General features: G+C 34.8%; 1 protein-coding gene across 3 annotated transcripts in view; it reads right to left on the minus strand.

Annotated features, from left to right (window-relative positions):
* Positions 1-3,431: 3,431 nt before the first annotated feature.
* MYB (MYB proto-oncogene, transcription factor) overlaps positions 3,432-18,894 on the minus strand; it is a 38,672-nt gene continuing 23,209 nt past the window's right edge. For all 3 annotated transcript variants that reach the window (XM_020987115.2, XM_020987113.2, XM_020987116.2), the window contains one exon: positions 3,432-5,054. In XM_020987115.2, coding sequence (XP_020842774.1) covers positions 4,938-5,054 — 117 coding nt within the window. In that variant the 3' untranslated portion in view covers positions 3,432-4,937. The remainder of the gene's footprint in view (positions 5,055-18,894) is intronic.

Here is an 18,894-nt window from a genome sequence, read left to right on the forward strand (position 1 = left end):
GAGATCATCTCTCACAATGAGAATCCCTCTATTACTGGATGTATCACAAGTTCCACATTATCACATTCTGGGTTTCTTGTCAATGTCATTCCATAAATCCTCTATAGCTAGCTATCTACCCAAGGCTCTGGAAACCTTCCTCTGATTATCTCAGTAAATGTTGATGATTCCCAATGGCATTTGCTTCTATATTGATATAGAAGGGGCTTCTCCCTCCTCACCTTCCACTTATATATAGGCAACATTTTACAGAGATATAGGCTGACATGGTCTATGGAAATGATAGTAGAAATCAAAACCATCCTGGCTTTTAATTTTTTTAATTTTGATATTTTATTCTGAATTTAACAAACCCCAAACAAAACAGACATTTCCATATACCTAGGAGAACAGAAAAAGAGAACTTTATGTGAAACTAAGATCTCTATTATGTATAATAAGCTTTTCTTTTAAAATATTTAATTAATTCAACATGTAACTTTCAAAGCTGCCCTGGTGGTCTATTATTCCTTCTGGTCTTCCCTCTGTTATTGTCTATATTTTAAAAAATGCTTAAATAACCCTCTTATCTTTCTTTTTATTTTCTTTTTTGTCTTCCTCTTCCTTCCACTCCAGCATTGGAAATAAGAAGGGGGAAGAAAAACTCTTGTAATAAATATGCATAAACAAGGAAAACAAATTCCTATACTGGCCATGTCCAAATGCCAATGTTTCAGTCTGCACCTTGAGTTCATCACCTCTCTGTCAATGTCTCATTATTTGTCTTCCGAAATTGTGGTTGGTTGTTTCATTGACAGAGCTTTTCAAGGTTGTTTTTACAATGTTATCGTAAAAATTGTTCTCCTTGTTCTGCTCAATTCATACATCAGTTCATATAAATCTTCTTAGGTTTCTCCGAGGCTATTCCTTTTGTTATTTTTTACAGTATAATAATATTCTATCAAATTCATACTTTATTCATAGCTTAATTTGTTCAACCACTTCCCAATTGATGATTACCCTCATAGTTTCCATTCTTTGCCCTAATCAAACCAAACTAAAACAACCTACATTAAAGATTTACATGTGAGTCTTTTTCCTTTTTCTTTCTTTCCTTTCAAGTAGTATTATCACTGGGTCAAATGCTATGCACAGTTTAGTTAATTTGGGGACATAATTCCAAATTTCTTCCTGGAATGGCTGGACCAATTGATAGCTCTGCCAACACTAAATTAGTGTCTGCTTTTCCTACATCCTTTCCCACACTTGTCAATTTTCTTTTTTGTCGTCTTTGTCATTCTAATGGGTATGCAGCAAAACCTCAAAGTTGCTTTAATTTAAATTTGTCCAATTATTTTTTTTAAGTGAGGCAATTGGGGTTAAGTGACTTGCCCAAAGTCACATAGCTAGGAAGTATTGTGTCTGAGGCTGGATTTGAAACTCAGGTCCTTCTGACTCCAGGGCCAGTGCTCTATCCACTGCACCACCTAGCTGCCCCAATTTGTCCAATTATTAATGATTTGAAGCATTTTTCACATTGCTGTTGAGCTTGGATTTCTTCCTTTGAAAACTGCCTGTTAATATTCTTTGGTCATTTGTCTATTGGGAATGAGTCTTGTTCTTAAAAATTTCAATTGGTTTCTTATATATCTTGGATATGAGACCTTTATCAGAGAAACTTGCTGTAAAAATATTTGCTAGGTTAACTGTTCTTCTAATTTTAACTGCATTGTTTTTGTTTGTGCAAAAACTCCATCTCGGATCTTTGATGCTTTTAATGAAGCTTAAGGCTTCTACTTGGTTTGATAAAAAAGTGAGTTCAAGTTCCATGTCCTAGTGCTTATCTTTCATCCAGTCAAAGTTATTAATCACTAGAACAGACTGGAATAGTTAGACATGTGGGTATAATAGAAAGAGCCCTGGAATAGAAGTCAGGAATTATGAGTGTCATTAGTTCAGAGACACTGAGTGAATGACGACATCTCTGGAGTTTAATTTACTTACCCTTAAAATGATAGGATTGTACTAGGTCTCTAAGGCATCCTTCCAGTGCAAAAACTGCATAATTACCAAGGAAACTATGAAACTTCTTTCTAGGAGGTCTTTTAAAATAGTGTACATATTTATCTTGCAGAAGGAAATGGCAAACCATTCCAGCATCTTTGCCAACAAAACTCCAAATGGAGTCACTAAGTGTCAGACACAACTGAAAAATGACTAAATGGCAACATATTTATCTATCCTATGTGTATTTTAGTATAGTCTTAATTAACTAGAGGTATAGGAATAAATTACAGTCCTTTCAGTATCTTGTATTCCTATGATTCACCTATGTGCACAAGAATCTTGCGAATAACCATTCAGAGAAGTTAGCCATCTGTGACTAGTGAACAATTGTGATTTTACTAATCTTACTACATATGTACCCATTTTAGAGATATTAAGTTGAACAAAAAAGACATTAGGTTAAGATTAGTGAAATTTTCATGTGCATTTGCCAGATAGATGCTCAACATTCCCTCTGTGTGTGCAGTATATAAGTTTAAATCTATTTTGTATTTTCATGTGAAATGGCAATTTATACTTCTCTTGATTAATTTAGTTGTTCATAGTAAAGAAACATTTTGATTTCAAGCATACTGAGCAAGGATAAGTTTATTTGTGTTCTGCATAGCTTCAAGTGCTAACGTAGTTGGCATTTTTATTTTAATATTTGATTTTTATTTTTTATTTATTCATATTTATTTTTATTTATTTTAATAATTGTTATATGAGGGTTGATTTTGCCTCCATATTATCTGGCCAATGTACAACATTGCAGGACATGGAGGAACTTGGGATTAATTCCAGAAAGTAGAGGAACTAAAATGGAATTTGAAAAATGTCCTCTCAATGCAAAAATATTTTTAAAATACCATTAGCAGGATAGTCTGTCTTAATGCATAGTAGTTAACTGTGACAAATGCCCTAAATGTAGAGACATTGTCATTCATTGTGAGAATCTTAATTTAAAATGGGATATGTGAGCTTTTAATTAAGCTTGAATGATGGATGAGAATATTAAGAAATTTAGGCTAGGAAGTGTGGTGTAATAAAAATGGTTTGGCAGTTGGCAAATGTGATTACTTGTCTGGCTATATTATTAGCTACCTCTGTGACCTAGGTGAAGTTATTTACACCATCTAGGCCCAAGTTTCCTCAATCACTGTCCATGATTTTGCCCATTCTTCTTTTTTGAACTATTACTTAACTTCTCTATGCCTTGGTGCCTCACTCTCTAAAATGAGGATGAAGCTTGAGTTCCACATAGCTCGCTTAAATGTTATACAGATTATCAGCAGTTTAGAAAGAATTTTGAGTTCCTCTCCTTCTTAAAAGGAAATACCATAGAGCAGTTCTGTTCTTTTATACCATATATTATCTAAGGAAGAAATTGAGAGAAAAATCAAAGATAAGTAAAATAGGGACACAACTTTATTTTTCTACAAGGCAGTTAAGTACATTGTCATATCAAAAGTTAAGTGCAGATTAGCCTGCACTAAATGTTATTAAGGCAGCAAAGTCAGGCTTAGCTATCAATACCAGTGTTCAACCTCTATAGCTGCAGATCTGTGAAGGCTAAGTATGGCAGTACTCAGAACCATACATTTTTAAACATTGGAGTCATGAATCAGATACGTAAAATTTGAATTAAAGAACAGTCAGGCTGAACATGAAAAAAGAAGCCTTTCCCCATCCCCCTTAATTCTAGTGCCTTCTCTCTCTTGATTATCTCCAGTTTAATCCTGTTTTTATTTTCTTTGTACATAGTTGTTTGCACATTGTCTTCCCCATTAGAATGTCCTTGAGGACAGGACCTGGGGGTTTGTTGTTTTTCTTCTTCTTCTTCTTCTTCTTTTTTTTGCCTTTCTTTGTATCCCCAGCACTTGGCACAGTGCCTGGCACATAGCAGGTGCTTGTTAAATTCTTGTTGAATGACTTACTGACCAAAACAGAACAGACAACATGAACAACACAGAGATCTCCCAAAAATAAAAGGTGCAACACATGCTTTTTAAACCAACAAAAAACCAAACAAACACAGAATCTCCCAGAAAAAAAAACTCCCAATGCATTACAAAAGGAAAATAAGTATGTATATATAAAAAAAATAAAAATAAAAAGTCAGAAATGCTAAGTCAAGGCCAATTAGCTAAAAACCAAGTTTGTTTTCTTTTTGTATTAAGCTCTACTGCTTCCTTTACACTAGCAGCATGTCTATATGCTAAAAGTCCATAGCAGCAAAACACATTATCCATTTGGCATTTACAAAATTAAATTACTGAATAAAAATATAATTTGTTCTCATAAAACTATGTTTCATACAGTAATAATTTTTAAAGCAAGCTAACCAAAAACAAAACACACAAAACAAGGTTTAGTACAGTAACAAAATCAGAGTACTTCAAACTTTGTCACCATGAGCACTTACAGTTTTGGCTAGTTTTCCCTTGGTATTAAACTAACATTAATAGTAATGCTTTTATTGATTTGCCTCATATCAATGCATTCTGTTTAGTGATTTAGAAAGAGAAATGTTTGAGTACCTGTTCTTTATATAAAATTTCAAAGCAAGTCATCACAGGAAAACAATACTGGTCTGCTAGATCTTTAAAAATACAGGGGAAAAAAAATAATTTTTTAAAAAAAATTCTGCATTAAGATATTTAATATTTGATTATAATTTATTACCTAATAATTTAGGTAAAACTGTCATTTATATAAAAATTATTTTAGTTGGGTGAAATCCAACAAGAATATTCTCAGTGACTAAAGATGCACTTGGTGCTGCTCCCAACTGTTGTACCACAACAAAAATAGGTCCTTCTCCCATTCATGAAGAGTTTCATGTAGAGGAATGGTAAATCCCAAGTCATTATGAAGTGTTCTGAAAACCATAATGCATGTATGAAAGAGTCTCACATGACTAGAGTCCTGGTGGAGAATGCATTTATATACTTCCGTCCCTGATCGGAGGCCATCATTTGATCTTCTGTCTTCCCACAGGACACAGATTCCCAGGCGTTGCTAAGATGCTGCATGAAAAAGAAGATCACAGAGTTTTACCTTTCTCTCTTCAAGGTCATCAAATATTTTAAAGGGAAAATGGATTATTGATGATTTAGTATGCATTATTTAGATACTTCATCATTCTGGTTACAGCTCTAACAAAAAATACACCTTAGGATTCTTAATCATTTTACATTTCAGAGAAATATAAAGATTATAATATGTATCATACATATGCATAATGTTGTTTAGACATTTTTCAGTCATGTCTGACTCTTTGTGACCCTATTTAGGGTTTTCTTGGCAAAGATACTGAAGTGATTTGCCATTTCCTTCTCCAGCTCATTTGACATATGAGGAAACTGAGGCAAATGAGGTTAAGTGACTTTCCCAGGGTCACATAGTCAGTAAGTATATGAGGCCAGATTTTTACTCAGGAAGATGAGTCTTTCTGACTTTAAGCATGAAGCTCTATGCACTGTGCCATCTATCTGCCCAGATATGTGCATATACATTAAAAATGTATATACACACATATATACATACATATGTATGTATATATAGAGAATATGTGTATGCAAGCATGAATACATACACACACAAGCATGTGTATATGTATGTATATATGTGCATGTACATATATACATATATGCATATGTATATATAGCATAGTGTGTATGTGTGTGTGTGTGTGTGTGTGTGTGTGTAACAGAAGATTTCTTTCTGGAGGGGGTAGAGAACCACACCAGAATTTATCTGAAAAAAAAAATCAAGTCTTCATTACTCAAGATTTTTGACAGTTTTTTTGTTCTAAATCATATAATACAATGGGAGGGAGAAATCAAGTGATATTCCAGACAGGTGATATTAAGGGCTGCACATGTATTTACTCACTAGGCAAATTTATCATTGCCTTGAGCTACGTAAAGCAAAAAATTTGCAGTCGTGCTGGAATTTAGTTACACCTCCTAAATACATTATATCTTTTCTTTCAGTTAATGCAGACTTCATTTTTACCACCATAGTTTGTTATCTAATTGCACAGCTGTTACTATTTATTATGTAGCAGAAGTCACAACTTCTTTCAAATCAGCAGTGTTGCTTAGCATCAACGAATATAAACATTAGTTGAGAACAGAAGACTTCACAATACTCAAATCTCACTCTCCATAATAGGAAGGTAGCAGAATTTAGACCTAGGGGGAAAAAAACACCTTGGAAATCATCTAGGTACAATCTCTATTTTACAGATGAAAAAACTGAGACCCACGGAAGGGGAAGTGATTTGCCCAAGACCACATCAGTATTTACAAATTATTATTATCAGTCACTTGAAAATGCTATTTCTAGCAAGCCAATTAAAAGCAATGTAAGAGAAACCTAATTCAATCAACTAAATTTATTGAGCACCCTATAGATGTGTGCTAGCACTGTGCCAGGCATTACAGGAGATTAAAAAAGAAAACTCCAAAACATCCTTGATCCTGAAGAGGCAATATTGTACAGTGGAATGATGAACCAACTTTGGAATCTGAAGACTTAGTTCAAATCCTATCTCTAATGCTTTCTACCTGTGTATCCTTGGGTAAATCACTTAACTTCTTTGGGTCCTAGTTAACTCATCTGAAAATGAGGGGTTCAGACTAGGTAGTCTCTGAAGTCCCAATGAAATATAGAACTATGATCTTATGGAGTTTAAAATCTGGTAACAGAAATATAAATAATAATAGCTAGCATTTATATAGTACCTTAAGTTTGCAAAGGGCTTCACTGATTATCTCATTTTATCCTCACAACAGTAGGTGTCATTATCATCACCGTTTTACTCATGAGTAAACTGAAGCAGACAGAGGTAGTTAAGTAATTTCCCCAGGGTCATGTAGATGATAAGTGTCTGTGGCTACTTTTGAACTTAGGCCTTCTTACTCCAAGTTCAGTGCTCTACTCTACCACATAAAACAATGAGTACTAAATAACAATACCTTAATATATAACACAAATAGGGTAGGAGTTTTAAGAAAAGAGAGATCACTAGGGATAGAAAGAGCTAGAAAAAACTTTCTGGAGGAGGTAAAGCTTAAATTGGGCAGCCATGGAGAAGGGGTTGGGAAGGGCATTTTAGACCCAGAAAGAGAAGTACAAGCATAGGCATAGATGTGGGAATGAGCATGGTAACAGGTTTGTTCAGACTAGAGCAAAAAGTCAATGTTGCAGAGTAGTGGCATATAGAATAGCATAGATGGGATGGGACAGGTAAAAGAAGTGGGACCAGGCACAAGAATTTAGAATTTAGAAATGGGAAACCATAGCATCATGGTAGCAAAATTTGAGGAGAAGATTAGTCTGGCAATAATATTTCCTAATCAGGCTGCTGAAATTTGGCCTGGAAGGTAACCAAAGTTTGGCAGCTCTGAGCTCCTGACAAGGCTCAATGAATATAAAAAAAAAAATTAATTGGGCTCCTCATTTAATTTCCATCCTGATCTGATTTATAGTCTCATCTCAAGCATAAATAACATGTTTTGAAATATGTATGCTTTATTCTGGAAGCACAGAGTCAAATAAATAATTTGCAATGCTATAGCAAGGCAGATCATCTCCATATTTTCTAGAACACCATATATCTTGAAAAGACTAAAGATGACAGAGTCCAGTGCTGAATCCAGTGCCAAGTCATATTTGTTGTTCTCTTAAAGAAATTACCAGGATAGTTGTAACTTTCTTTGGGGTGGTTCAACATGAGGATTTTTTTCCCCCTATCTGCTTAGTTGAAAGAGGGCACACATACACACACATACAGAAAAACTGTTGCATGCTACAATACTTTTGAATCTTCTGAATTTTTTTAAAAGAACTTCTAGTGAGCAGAACCAGGGGAGCATTGTACACAGTAATAGCAATGTTGTACGATGATGAACTGTGAATGACTTAGCTATTCTCAGCAATACAATAATCCAAGACAATTCTGAAGGACGCATGATGAAAAATTCTACCCACATCCAGAGAAATAACTGATGGAATCTGAATGCAGATTAAAGCATACTATTTTCCACTTCTTTTGTATTTTTTTTCTTTTGGTCTGTTTCTTCTTTCACAACATAACTAATATGGAAATACGTTTTACATGATCACACATGTATAACCTATATCAAATTGCTTACTGTCTTAAGGAGATGAGGGAGAAGGAGAGCAGAAGGGAGAAAATTTGGAACTCAAATTTAAAAAAAAAGAATGTTGAAAATTGTCTTTACATGTAATTGGGAAAAATAAAATATTGTTAAAAATAAAAAAAAGAATTTCCAACTTTCTAGGTTGCTTCAATGTGAATATTTGAAGTCATATCAAACCTAAATTTCCAACTTAGGTCTCATCTCTCTATACAACAGCATGATATTAAAAACCCAGAATTATGATGATCATAATTTCTTTTTAAAAGGCAGTTGTTTCTCTTCTATATGTTTTCAGAAGGGGAAGCCAGGCATAGTGACCAGAGAATAGAGTCAGGAAGACCTAGTTTAAAGCCTTGCCTCTAATGTATGATAACTACGTGACCATAACCTCTAATACTCTGTTACCAGCCATTCCATACTAGTGGGGGGATTTTTCCATACTGAGAATTACCCCCCCAATATAGGTGAAGACTCTCCCCCACACACACAAAATAAGTGATTTATTCTCACAAAGTATTTTTATATTTTTAAAAAGAGTATGATTTTGTCACAAGTCAAGTTTTTAAAAGTGAAACATAAACCTCTATTCTTGCATTAACATATATGGATTCAGAATGGAAGAGACCTTAGGAGTTGCTTAGTTCAACTTCCTCCTTTTCTAGATAAGAAAACTAAGGCCTTGAGAACTGAATTGTTCACAATGGGATCTACATCATGCTATGTGAATACACAACCTTCTGTTAGATTTTTTTTCCTGAATTGGGAAGGGGAAAGGAATAACATCTAAATAGTGGCTACTATGTGCCAGGCACTATGCTAAGTGCTTTACAAATACCATCTCATCTGGACCTCACAACAACCCTGAAAGATAGATATTGTTATCATCCTCTTTGGCAAATAGAGGTTAAATGACTTGCCAAGGGTCACATAGCTAGTTAAGTGTCTGAGGCTGGATTTGAACTTAGGTCTTCCTTACTCTAGACCCAGAGATCTATCACTCATCCAATCAACTAAGCAAACATTGATTTAGCATCTACTATGTGATAGGCACTGTGCTTAGTGCTACCCAATGCACCATTTAGTTTCTTGAATAGCAACACATCTAAGGAAACTACTCCATAAAGCTGGGTTTTCCTCTCCTCTTAGACCTAAAACTTCTTCTGAGCAGAATTTATTTCATTCCTTATATTGGTTTCTCCAGCTCTTAGAAAAGCGTCTGGCATATAGTTGACACTTAATAAACATTGATGGATTGATTGATAATACTTCAAGGAAAATTTCTCAAGTCAAATCAACAAGAATTTATTAAGTGATTATTGTGTACCAGGCACTATGCTAAGGTTGAGGATACAAAGGCAAAAAAAAAAAATAATAAAATAAAAGAAACAAAAAACCCCAATGCTCCATGCCTCCATAGTCTAATTGTTCTTAAAACAATACATTTGCACAAACTCATTCTGGCCTTTACTTTCTCTCACTGAAAAGTGCTATTGTGTAGAAAATAACACTACCTAGAATGTCATAGTTCAGGAAATCACTTCAGGAGGATCACAGAATCAAAATGACAGAATTTCGGAGTTAGAAGGGACCTCAAAAGCCATCTCTTCCAACTACTTCACAAAAGGAATTCCTTACCATTATATGCCGAACAAGCAGGCATCCAATTTCAGAAAGAAGACCTTCAGTGAGACAGGATTCACTGTAGTATATCAAGTAATAGTATGAGCCTCCTAGGACTCATAGTTCTGTCCCCTGAAGTCAAATCCCTCTTCCAGGTGAGAAACCTTTAAATATATTAATACAGCTATCGTGTGTCCGGTGAATCTCTCATTCATCAAAGGATCCTCATTTGGATCAAAGCCGTGCACCATCCAGATTGCCTTCCTCTGGATGGTCTTCAGTTTTGCAATGTTTTTTTCTCACCTCTGGCACCCAGAATTGAACACACAATACTCCAAATGGAATATGACCAGGGTAAAATAGAGAATGACTGTCACCTTCTTGTTCCTGAAAGGTATGACTCTCTTCATGTGGCCTAAGATCCAATTAGTTTGTTTGGCTGCAATATCACCCTGCTAAATCATATGCAATTTACTATCCACTAAAACCCCCAGATCAATTTCAGAGAAACTTCCATCTAACCAAACCTCCCCCAACTTGTACTCATAAAGTTGGTTCTCTGAACCCAATTAAGCACAATTCTAATGACAATCCAGATCTCAGAATCATCAGCATCATTAATGTTTATGTGAAATTATTTTTAATATTAAAATATTATTTCTACCCTACATATCTCTCAATGCCACTCATGCCTAAATAACTATCACTCAAAAATATTTAATGATTTCTCCAGGACTATAACTTTGTCCCCTAAGAACATGATTGAGGAACCAAATATTAACACAAGCATATGCATACATATACATGTATATATATACATGTTTGTATAGGTCTTTCACTGCTCAATAATCAGTTCATTCCAGGCTGAACATAATCCTAATTAGCTAAAGTTTCAGAACTTCCAACAAAAGGTAGGGTCCTACAAGCTCTGAAACTCAGAAAACATATGAGATCAATCTAAAAAAGGTCTACTTCAGCCTTAGGATAACTCAATAAGTCTCTCTATATTGGTATAACATGAAGACACACAAATCATAGAAGCCACTTTGTGAAGGAACAAAGGTAAAGAGGATGTGAGGGAGAGCTGTTCTTTTTTTGGGGGGGAGTGAGGGGTAGGCAGGTGCAGTGGTAGAACACCATGTAGCTTTTCTTGACAAGATGGCAACGCTGAGTGATGAAGATGATCAGAGCAACAGACACATAAGTATGCTGCTTTACCAAATAATAAAAGGAACTAAAGGAAGAGCAGAAGGTTAAATACCTAGCTGCAAAAAAAGAAATTCTTATTCCAACAAGTGAAATGGCACTGTGGCAGACGCCCTCGTGTTTTCCTCTTTCAGATCTCATTTTTAACCTGAAGCCCTAGGGGCCCAATATTGCATTTCAAGAAGTCAGTGGGAGTTCTGACAGACTAAGGATGATTGTAGGCAGGGAGTCTTTGTGTGTAAAAGAATATTTTTCAATCCTACCCCATACATTTTTATGTATTTTCATTATTCCTTTTTGCTGATAAATTTTTATTTCACTTACACTAGAATTATTGATAAGAATTCTGGATATAAATGCCACTCTAATTACTGATGCATAATGCAGTTTCCAGGTTGTCAATCTCCTTAGTTCATTTTTACATTAATAATCTGACTAGCATATCCTTCTCCTGGCAGCCAAATCATCTCACTTATCCTGCAATGTGTCTTTAGCTGCCCCTGGGCAAGAGAGAAATGTAAACAATCTGTCAAAGCTTTAACTGGGATATCCTGGTAAAGTACATTAAATAAATACTTGGACCCCATGTAGAAGCCAGAACAGTAAGACAAAAGAAGACTATGTCCAAAGGTGGTTTTCTGCCAGAACTAGTTTTTTCTTCACATTCTCATCCAGAATATGAATTGTTTTTACTGTCCTAGATTTATACTGCTGCTGTTTTATTGTTGTTATATCTACACAGCTGTCCTCCACAATGACAGCTGAGAATCTGGATTAGCAATAGCCTAAGCAATCACATTCTCCATATCCTGAAGTCCTACCGGATTGTGACTATTACAAAGAAATGATACACACATAGATATGAATATGTATAAGCCAGGTAGGGGAAAGACCTATGATTTCATTGGTATAGGGAACTTTTTTTTTTTTGCTTTTTGGTGAGGCAGTTGGGGTTAAGTGACTTGCCCAGAGTTACACATCTAGTGAGTGTTATGTGTCTGAGGCTGCATTTGAACTCAGATCCTCCTGACTCCAGGGCCAGTACTCTATGCACTGCACCACCTCACTGCCACAGTATAGGCAACTTCTTGAGCAAGAAAACTCACTCTTGAGGGCAGCGAGGTGGTGCAGTGGATAGAGCACCAGCCCTGGATTCAGGAGGACCTGAGTTCAAATCTGGCCTCAGACATATAACACTTACTAGCTCTGTGACCCCGGGCAAGTCACTTAACCCCATTGCCTAGCCAAAAAAAAAAGAAAAGAAAAGAAAACTCACTCTACCAATGCAAGTGGTACTTTCTCTGCGACTTTTAGTTTCCCACAGTCACAGAGTCAGTCTGTGTCAGAAGTATGACTTGGTCCCAGATCTTTCTGGCTTCATGGCCAGCTCTCCATCCATTCCACCATGTTATCACTAATTCATATGTACATATGAAAGTTAACCAACCTTACTATTTTCTGAACACCCAAACTACTCATAAGCAATATTAATGTTAACCAAAAAGAAAAAAAGTAGGGGGTAAAAGAACAGTTATGTCAGAGGAAAGAATTAACTACTTTTTCTACTCAACTCATCTAAAAATAATATCTTTGAAACTTAAGATTTGGGATATCAGAATTATTTCCAAAAGGTGTATAGGTTATAAATGAATAGCTAATGTTAAAGAAATCCTAATCATGGAGGAAAATATCTTCTTGATGAGTTAGCTAAGTAGTTCTCTAATTGTTCCCATATATATAACTGCCCCACATACTCCATTGAAACTCATCCTCTCCATTGCTAAGCCTAGAGTAGGTAGCCAATTGCTGGGCTGCTTATGAAAAAAAAGAAGCATTAAAATTTTTGGTTGTTGGTTTGTGGAGTATTTTTTAAGGGGAGTAGTGGTACAAAGAGGGGCAGATGAATCCATAAATTCATTTTCTTTTGATCCAATCCAATTTTAGTGATCACTGGTTAAGCCAAATCCTTCTTGGATGAAGGGAGTGCCTTTGATGCTATCTGGAAGCAATAGCTTCTATTCTTTTATTTCTAAAAATTTGATCATAAACCAGACTACCACACCTCTCTGATGTCTTGTGTCATCATTATTTAGAAAGATAGCAAGTTCTTTCACCAGTCACTTTGTTGGTTATAGCTCAATAAACAAAAATGAATATGAGGTCCAAGTTGCTCTAAATCAATTCTACCTTGCCAGGTTTGGGGAATAATCAGTCCCAGAATGTTTATTTGCTCCAAGTGTCTTTAAATAAAAACCTGGAGCAGGGTGTCCTGACTGAGCGCCAAACCCATTCCTTCCTTAATTAGTCATTCTTAATTAAACTCAAAAGGTACAATGTGCTCACTTAATATAGAATATATATTGGCATAGGTCACTGACATATTAATGATGCCACAGCGAATTTTTGTCAGGTGATGTCGGAAGAGGTGACCAATACTGAGAATCTCCTAGATGAAGAGAAAAGGGAAATTAAAAGCACCTGAAAGAAGGATGTCGAAATGTCTAAGGTAGACTATCTTGATACAACACAACAGTACAAAAATGTAAAAATCAATCAACCAGCATGATGTCAAATGGGCTTAATTGATTTTATCCCATGAGTTGACTAAATCAATCATATTTTAGCATCCTTTGGGCTCTTCTTTAAGGATAATTATATGTGCTTTACAAAAAGAACAACAGGGGGTAGCTAGGTGGCACAGTGGATAGACTACCAGCCCTGAAGTCAGGAGGACCTGAGTTCAAATCCAGCCTCAGACCAAACACTTGACACTTACTAGCTGTGTGACCCCGGGCAAGTCACTTAACCCCAATTGTCTAAAAACAAACAAATCATTAATACTAAAGGGGGGGGGGAGAATACATGATGGGAACTCTAAAAAAGTCACTTCTCCTCTCTGAGAAGTTTTCTCATTTGTAAAATGAGGGGGTCAGACTAGATAATATCTGAGGTCTCTTCCAGATCCAAATCTATTGATATAAAAGCTGCTGAGTCACTGGCAAAGCTCCAATGTAGGGGAAAGAATGCTGGACTTACTGACTCCCTGCTTTGCTACTTATTACTCTTGTGAGCTTAGGCAAGAAATTTTACCTGGGCCTCAGTTTCCTTAACTGTAAAATGAAGGGTTGGACTACATAACCTCTAAGGTCTATTTAAGCTCTAAATCTATGACCTTTTTTTTTTCCCCTTGTGTTCTAGGAAACAAACAATCTCTCAGCCCTATTTACCCATGAACACTTCTATGGACACTACCAAGAATGCTACACTAGTTTTCTTGATAATGTTACGAAATGTTTAAACGGTTATTAAATCATTTAAAAATGTAAAAACTATCAGAAATACAAGTAATATAAATACATATAGATGAATGGCTCAGAATATACTAAACAAATAGGAAAATGCACAGCAGAGCTGTTGCTGCCATCAGTAGTACTCTAAAGCTCTTGGGTGAAATGTTTGTATAAAAATAGCTGGGAAATTTGCTTAAATTAAACTTGCTGTTGAAAAAAAGTTAAGATTGTGACACACCAACAAGTCAGGAAATTCCAATTTAAGGCTGTCATTCTGTGGTCACAAGAAAAAGAGGCAAGTGAGAGAGTTAAATGTATATGAATACATCTTTCCAACCAAGGTTTTAAATAGGACATTAAACTATAAACTAAGAGAAAGATAGAGTTCAGAAGGTTTGTAACTTAAGTATGGTTCAGTCCAAAGTCCTTTAAAAACCCTCTATTTAATCCAGCAATTTTCATTGATACAATTAATTTATTTCTAACTTTTAAATGATATATTTGCATGACCAGAGATATGTTTCTCTATGAAGGGAAAACATTGAAAAATATTCAGTTCTATTCTCCTCTTTGATGAAGGTTGGCATTAGTTCAGCGTCCTCCTCACTGGAAAAGAGATGAGTTACCCTGGGAATCCTAGATGCCCTCTCACAGGAGCCTTGCAAGGAGGAAGGAAAGAATAGAGACAAAGGCATGAGATCACAGGAATGTCTCGACTTGGTACATCTTTTTCTTTTGTGAAGCAAGGTCATGGTATCATTTAGGATCATGGGATTTAGAGAATAAGAAGAAGAATGGAAGCTCATGTTTATCTAGTGTTTTAAAGTTTACACAGTGCTTTACATATGTTGTCTCACTTGACCCTCACAACAATCCAGAGCTGTAGATTCTATTATAATCCCCTTTTTTCAGATAAAGAAACTAATTCTGAGAGATGTTAAATGACTTGCCCATGGCTACATAGATGGCAATTATCTGAGGTAGAATTTGAATCCAGGTCTTCCTGATTCCAAATGTAACTTTCTACCCACTACAGCAAGCTGACAGTCTACTTCAACACCTCAGTTTTCTAGGTAGAGAAACTGAGACCCAGGAAAGTTAAGTGACGTGCCCAAGTTTACACAATTAGTTAAATGGCAGACTAGAGATTCAAACTCACATTTCTCTGACTCCAAATCCACTGCTTTTCCCACTGCACCATGTAGAGTTTTATGTTTTTCTACAGTGGCTCTGTCCCAGCTCTACACTCTTTCTACCTTCACATTCAAGACATTCTGATGTGATCTTATGACAACGCTCCCTTTTCCAGTTCCAATACAGGGGGGACCCCAAGGCTGAATGCATAATTTGTAGTGGGATGCATGCATCTCATGCACTATGAATATGAAAAACTCAAGTCTAAGAAATTTCTCATAATATTTTTATTATAAAAGTTCCCAGGTTAGCTTTAACAGTTTGAGATCATAGCAAGCAATTTTTAAAAGCTCAACTTTATTTTATGCATTAACCATTTGAAAAAAAGCTATTCTTTTGAGCAGAATTATTAATGACTTAAGATGGTTGAGGAGAGTTTCATCAAAATCTATTATTTCTTACAGATTTAATTTTTAAAGGAGAAAACAACAAATTCTATGGATATGTGTGTGTACTTATATATGCCAAAGTTACTACATATACATGCATCTAAATATATACATACATATACACATATGTATATATACTACAAAGTAATCCTCTGGCCCACTATTTCAGTCCTTACACGGATGTTTTGCCTTGCTTTTAAATGGCAACTTTGCCTAAAAGACTGATAATGTGGCTAAATCAGGCAAAATTGGGACAGACACTATGTAATCATATAACTAGTCAAAACAGATTTATCTTCAGTATCACTTATGACAACCTCAACCATTTTATTTGTGAAAGTATTCGTTTTATTTATTTTACACTCTATGCAACTTATATGCATAAAACTTGACAAAAATGTGTGCAATAGTAGAGTTTTTTAGATATTTAGTGTAATTTTTGGAGGTATGATATAGGTTTGAAAAGTAACTGTAATGTCATACTAGTCATATCTTAATTAAATTTATTTAATAAGCATTCATTGGCTTTAAGAAATTATAAGGTTTCTTTTTGAGAAACCTCAAACTATCTTTGGGAACTATATTTAGTTGGTACCAATGAAAATTCTTTGTGAATTAGTCAACTAGCATTTATTAAGCACCTACTATATGCACAGTGCTATGCTCTGGTCAAAGTAATAACTCTTTGAAACTATATTGATGACTCTTATTTTAAATACAAATTTCTTACAAGTTGTATGGTTACATGCAAAACACACTCCGAAGTTAAATAGATGGACTCAGTTCTCCTGACAACAAAATGCTGTTATAATAAGTGAAGATGACAGAGGATACACTTGTAAAGTTTGGGATTAAATGAATAGATGCTAATTGCCAATTGGGATTTTTGCAATTGATTTATGTTTAAAGTAAAATGTTATATTAAGTTATTACACATAGGTTTATATAGGCTTGGGAGAATTCTAAATTATCACAGAATTTACTTGAAGCAATTAAAATTTTTAACATGCAAGAATTTGGGATTGATTTTAGCAATCACATTTCTGGACTAGGGCAATATGCAAAAAGTGAAGGAAATATTTGGTAGATATCCAGTTTAATCAGCATAGATATTAGATTATATAATTCAGTCCAGATAAAATGAGACAACTCAAGCCTTAAAATGTATTTACTTTTGTTTTGCTTTTGATTAGGCAGGATTTGAATTACCCAGTTAGATGGTCTACATTGATTAAATAATACCATGAAACCTTTTTCACACTGAACTTTGCATACATAATCTAACTGATCCTACTTTACTAACCCTAACCCTAGGTATAATGTTTTAGATATGAACCATCAATTAATTTGAGCAAATAAAATAATGATTTAAAAATAATTGGAATTTCTATTAGTTAAAATTTAAGAATGCATTGGAAAAATTTCTATATTATGAAAAACCTATCATCATTTTTAACATAAAACTAAATGTAATCTATGGATGCTTTGCTGTTTTTCTATAAATATTGAAAATCTGGTCAAATTTTTTACAATAATTTTTAAAAGTAATAGCTCACATAAGAAATGATGAGCTGATGGTTTCAGAAAAAACCTGGGAAGTCTTATATGAACTGATGCAAAGTGAAGTCAGAAGAACCAGGGGAACATTGTATAAAGTAATAGCAATATTGTAACGATGACCAACTGGGAAAGACTTAACTATTCTGATCAAGACAATAATCCAAAACAATTCCAAGGGATTCATGATGAAAAATGCTATCCATCTCCAGAGAGAGAACTGATAAAGTCTCAATGCAGATCAAAGCATACATTTTTCACTTTATTTTTCTTGTGTTTTTTTTAAAATGTGTTTTCTTTTGCACATGTATAATCAATATCATTTGCTTGCCTTTTCAAGCAGTGGGGAAGGGGCAGAAGGGAGGAAGAGAATTTGGAATTCAAAATTTTTAAAAAATGACTTAAATTTTTTTAAAAATGTAATTGGAAAATACTTATTGAAATAAATAAAAATAAATCTTAAAAAGTAATAGCTCAATTTTCTGTGATAATTGAAGGAAGCAATGGCAATGATAATCCCCCCAAATGGGTAACCTAAGAACTATTTATACTTGAATTTGGATATATTACAGAGAGTCCTCAGCTTGCAAATTGTTTGCATATAAAAAATTCATTGATCTTGCAATTCCTTTTCCCCATAGAAACAATGATGCAAATGCTGGTCAGGTTCCCAAGCTAGCCTGTGAAAGCATATTTAACCTATAAAGTAGATAGACTATAATAGTATTAGCCTATATTCTGCAACCTGGGAACAGAGGGCCTTGCAATGCAGGAGGGAAAGTGGAAAAAAGGGAAGTTTTTCCTTTTCCTTTTCTGGGTGAATGGACAATCTGTGACAAAATTATGAAACAGGAAAAGTTTATCATTGGCCTCCTTCAAGTTTCTAATGACCTTTTCTGAAAACTAATGGGAGCCTAGTACTAGCATGCTGTGCTAAGTCTCAAATGTTAACAATATATTCAGAGCTGTCCTACCCCAGTCCCCAAACATATTCCATGTTCTAAAGTTTCCTAGCTCCTCCTTTGATCAAAACTCCCACCCCCTTAGAGAAGCTGAATTTTTGTTAGGTGTCAGGAGAAAAGCAAACTGACACAACTCATTTATGTGTGAAGGACTGATAACCCCTTAATCCTCCCAAGAGTGTTAACATGTTTAAAAGAGTGTTATTTATAATGTACATGAATTTCCAATTGGTATAATTTTAAGCAGTACTGTCTATAATGAAAAAAAGGCAATGAAGGTAAGATATTTTGGAGTTGGCAGATGGGAAAAGATTGTGAAAGGGGCTTAAAGATAGTCTGCCAGTTCTGGTTGAGAGTTTAAAAGATGTTTTCCCTTTTTTATATTCTACCACCAAACAAGAGGTTAGATTTTATAATGTTCAAATTTCAAATAGAGTTGAAATTATCCAATTAGAAAATAATTGCAATAGATTAGCTC

This window comes from Phascolarctos cinereus, unplaced genomic scaffold (assembly GCF_003287225.1).
Source record: "Phascolarctos cinereus isolate Bilbo 61053 unplaced genomic scaffold, phaCin_HiC Scaffold_5;HRSCAF=322, whole genome shotgun sequence".
Classification (NCBI taxonomy): Eukaryota; Metazoa; Chordata; class Mammalia; order Diprotodontia; family Phascolarctidae; genus Phascolarctos; species Phascolarctos cinereus.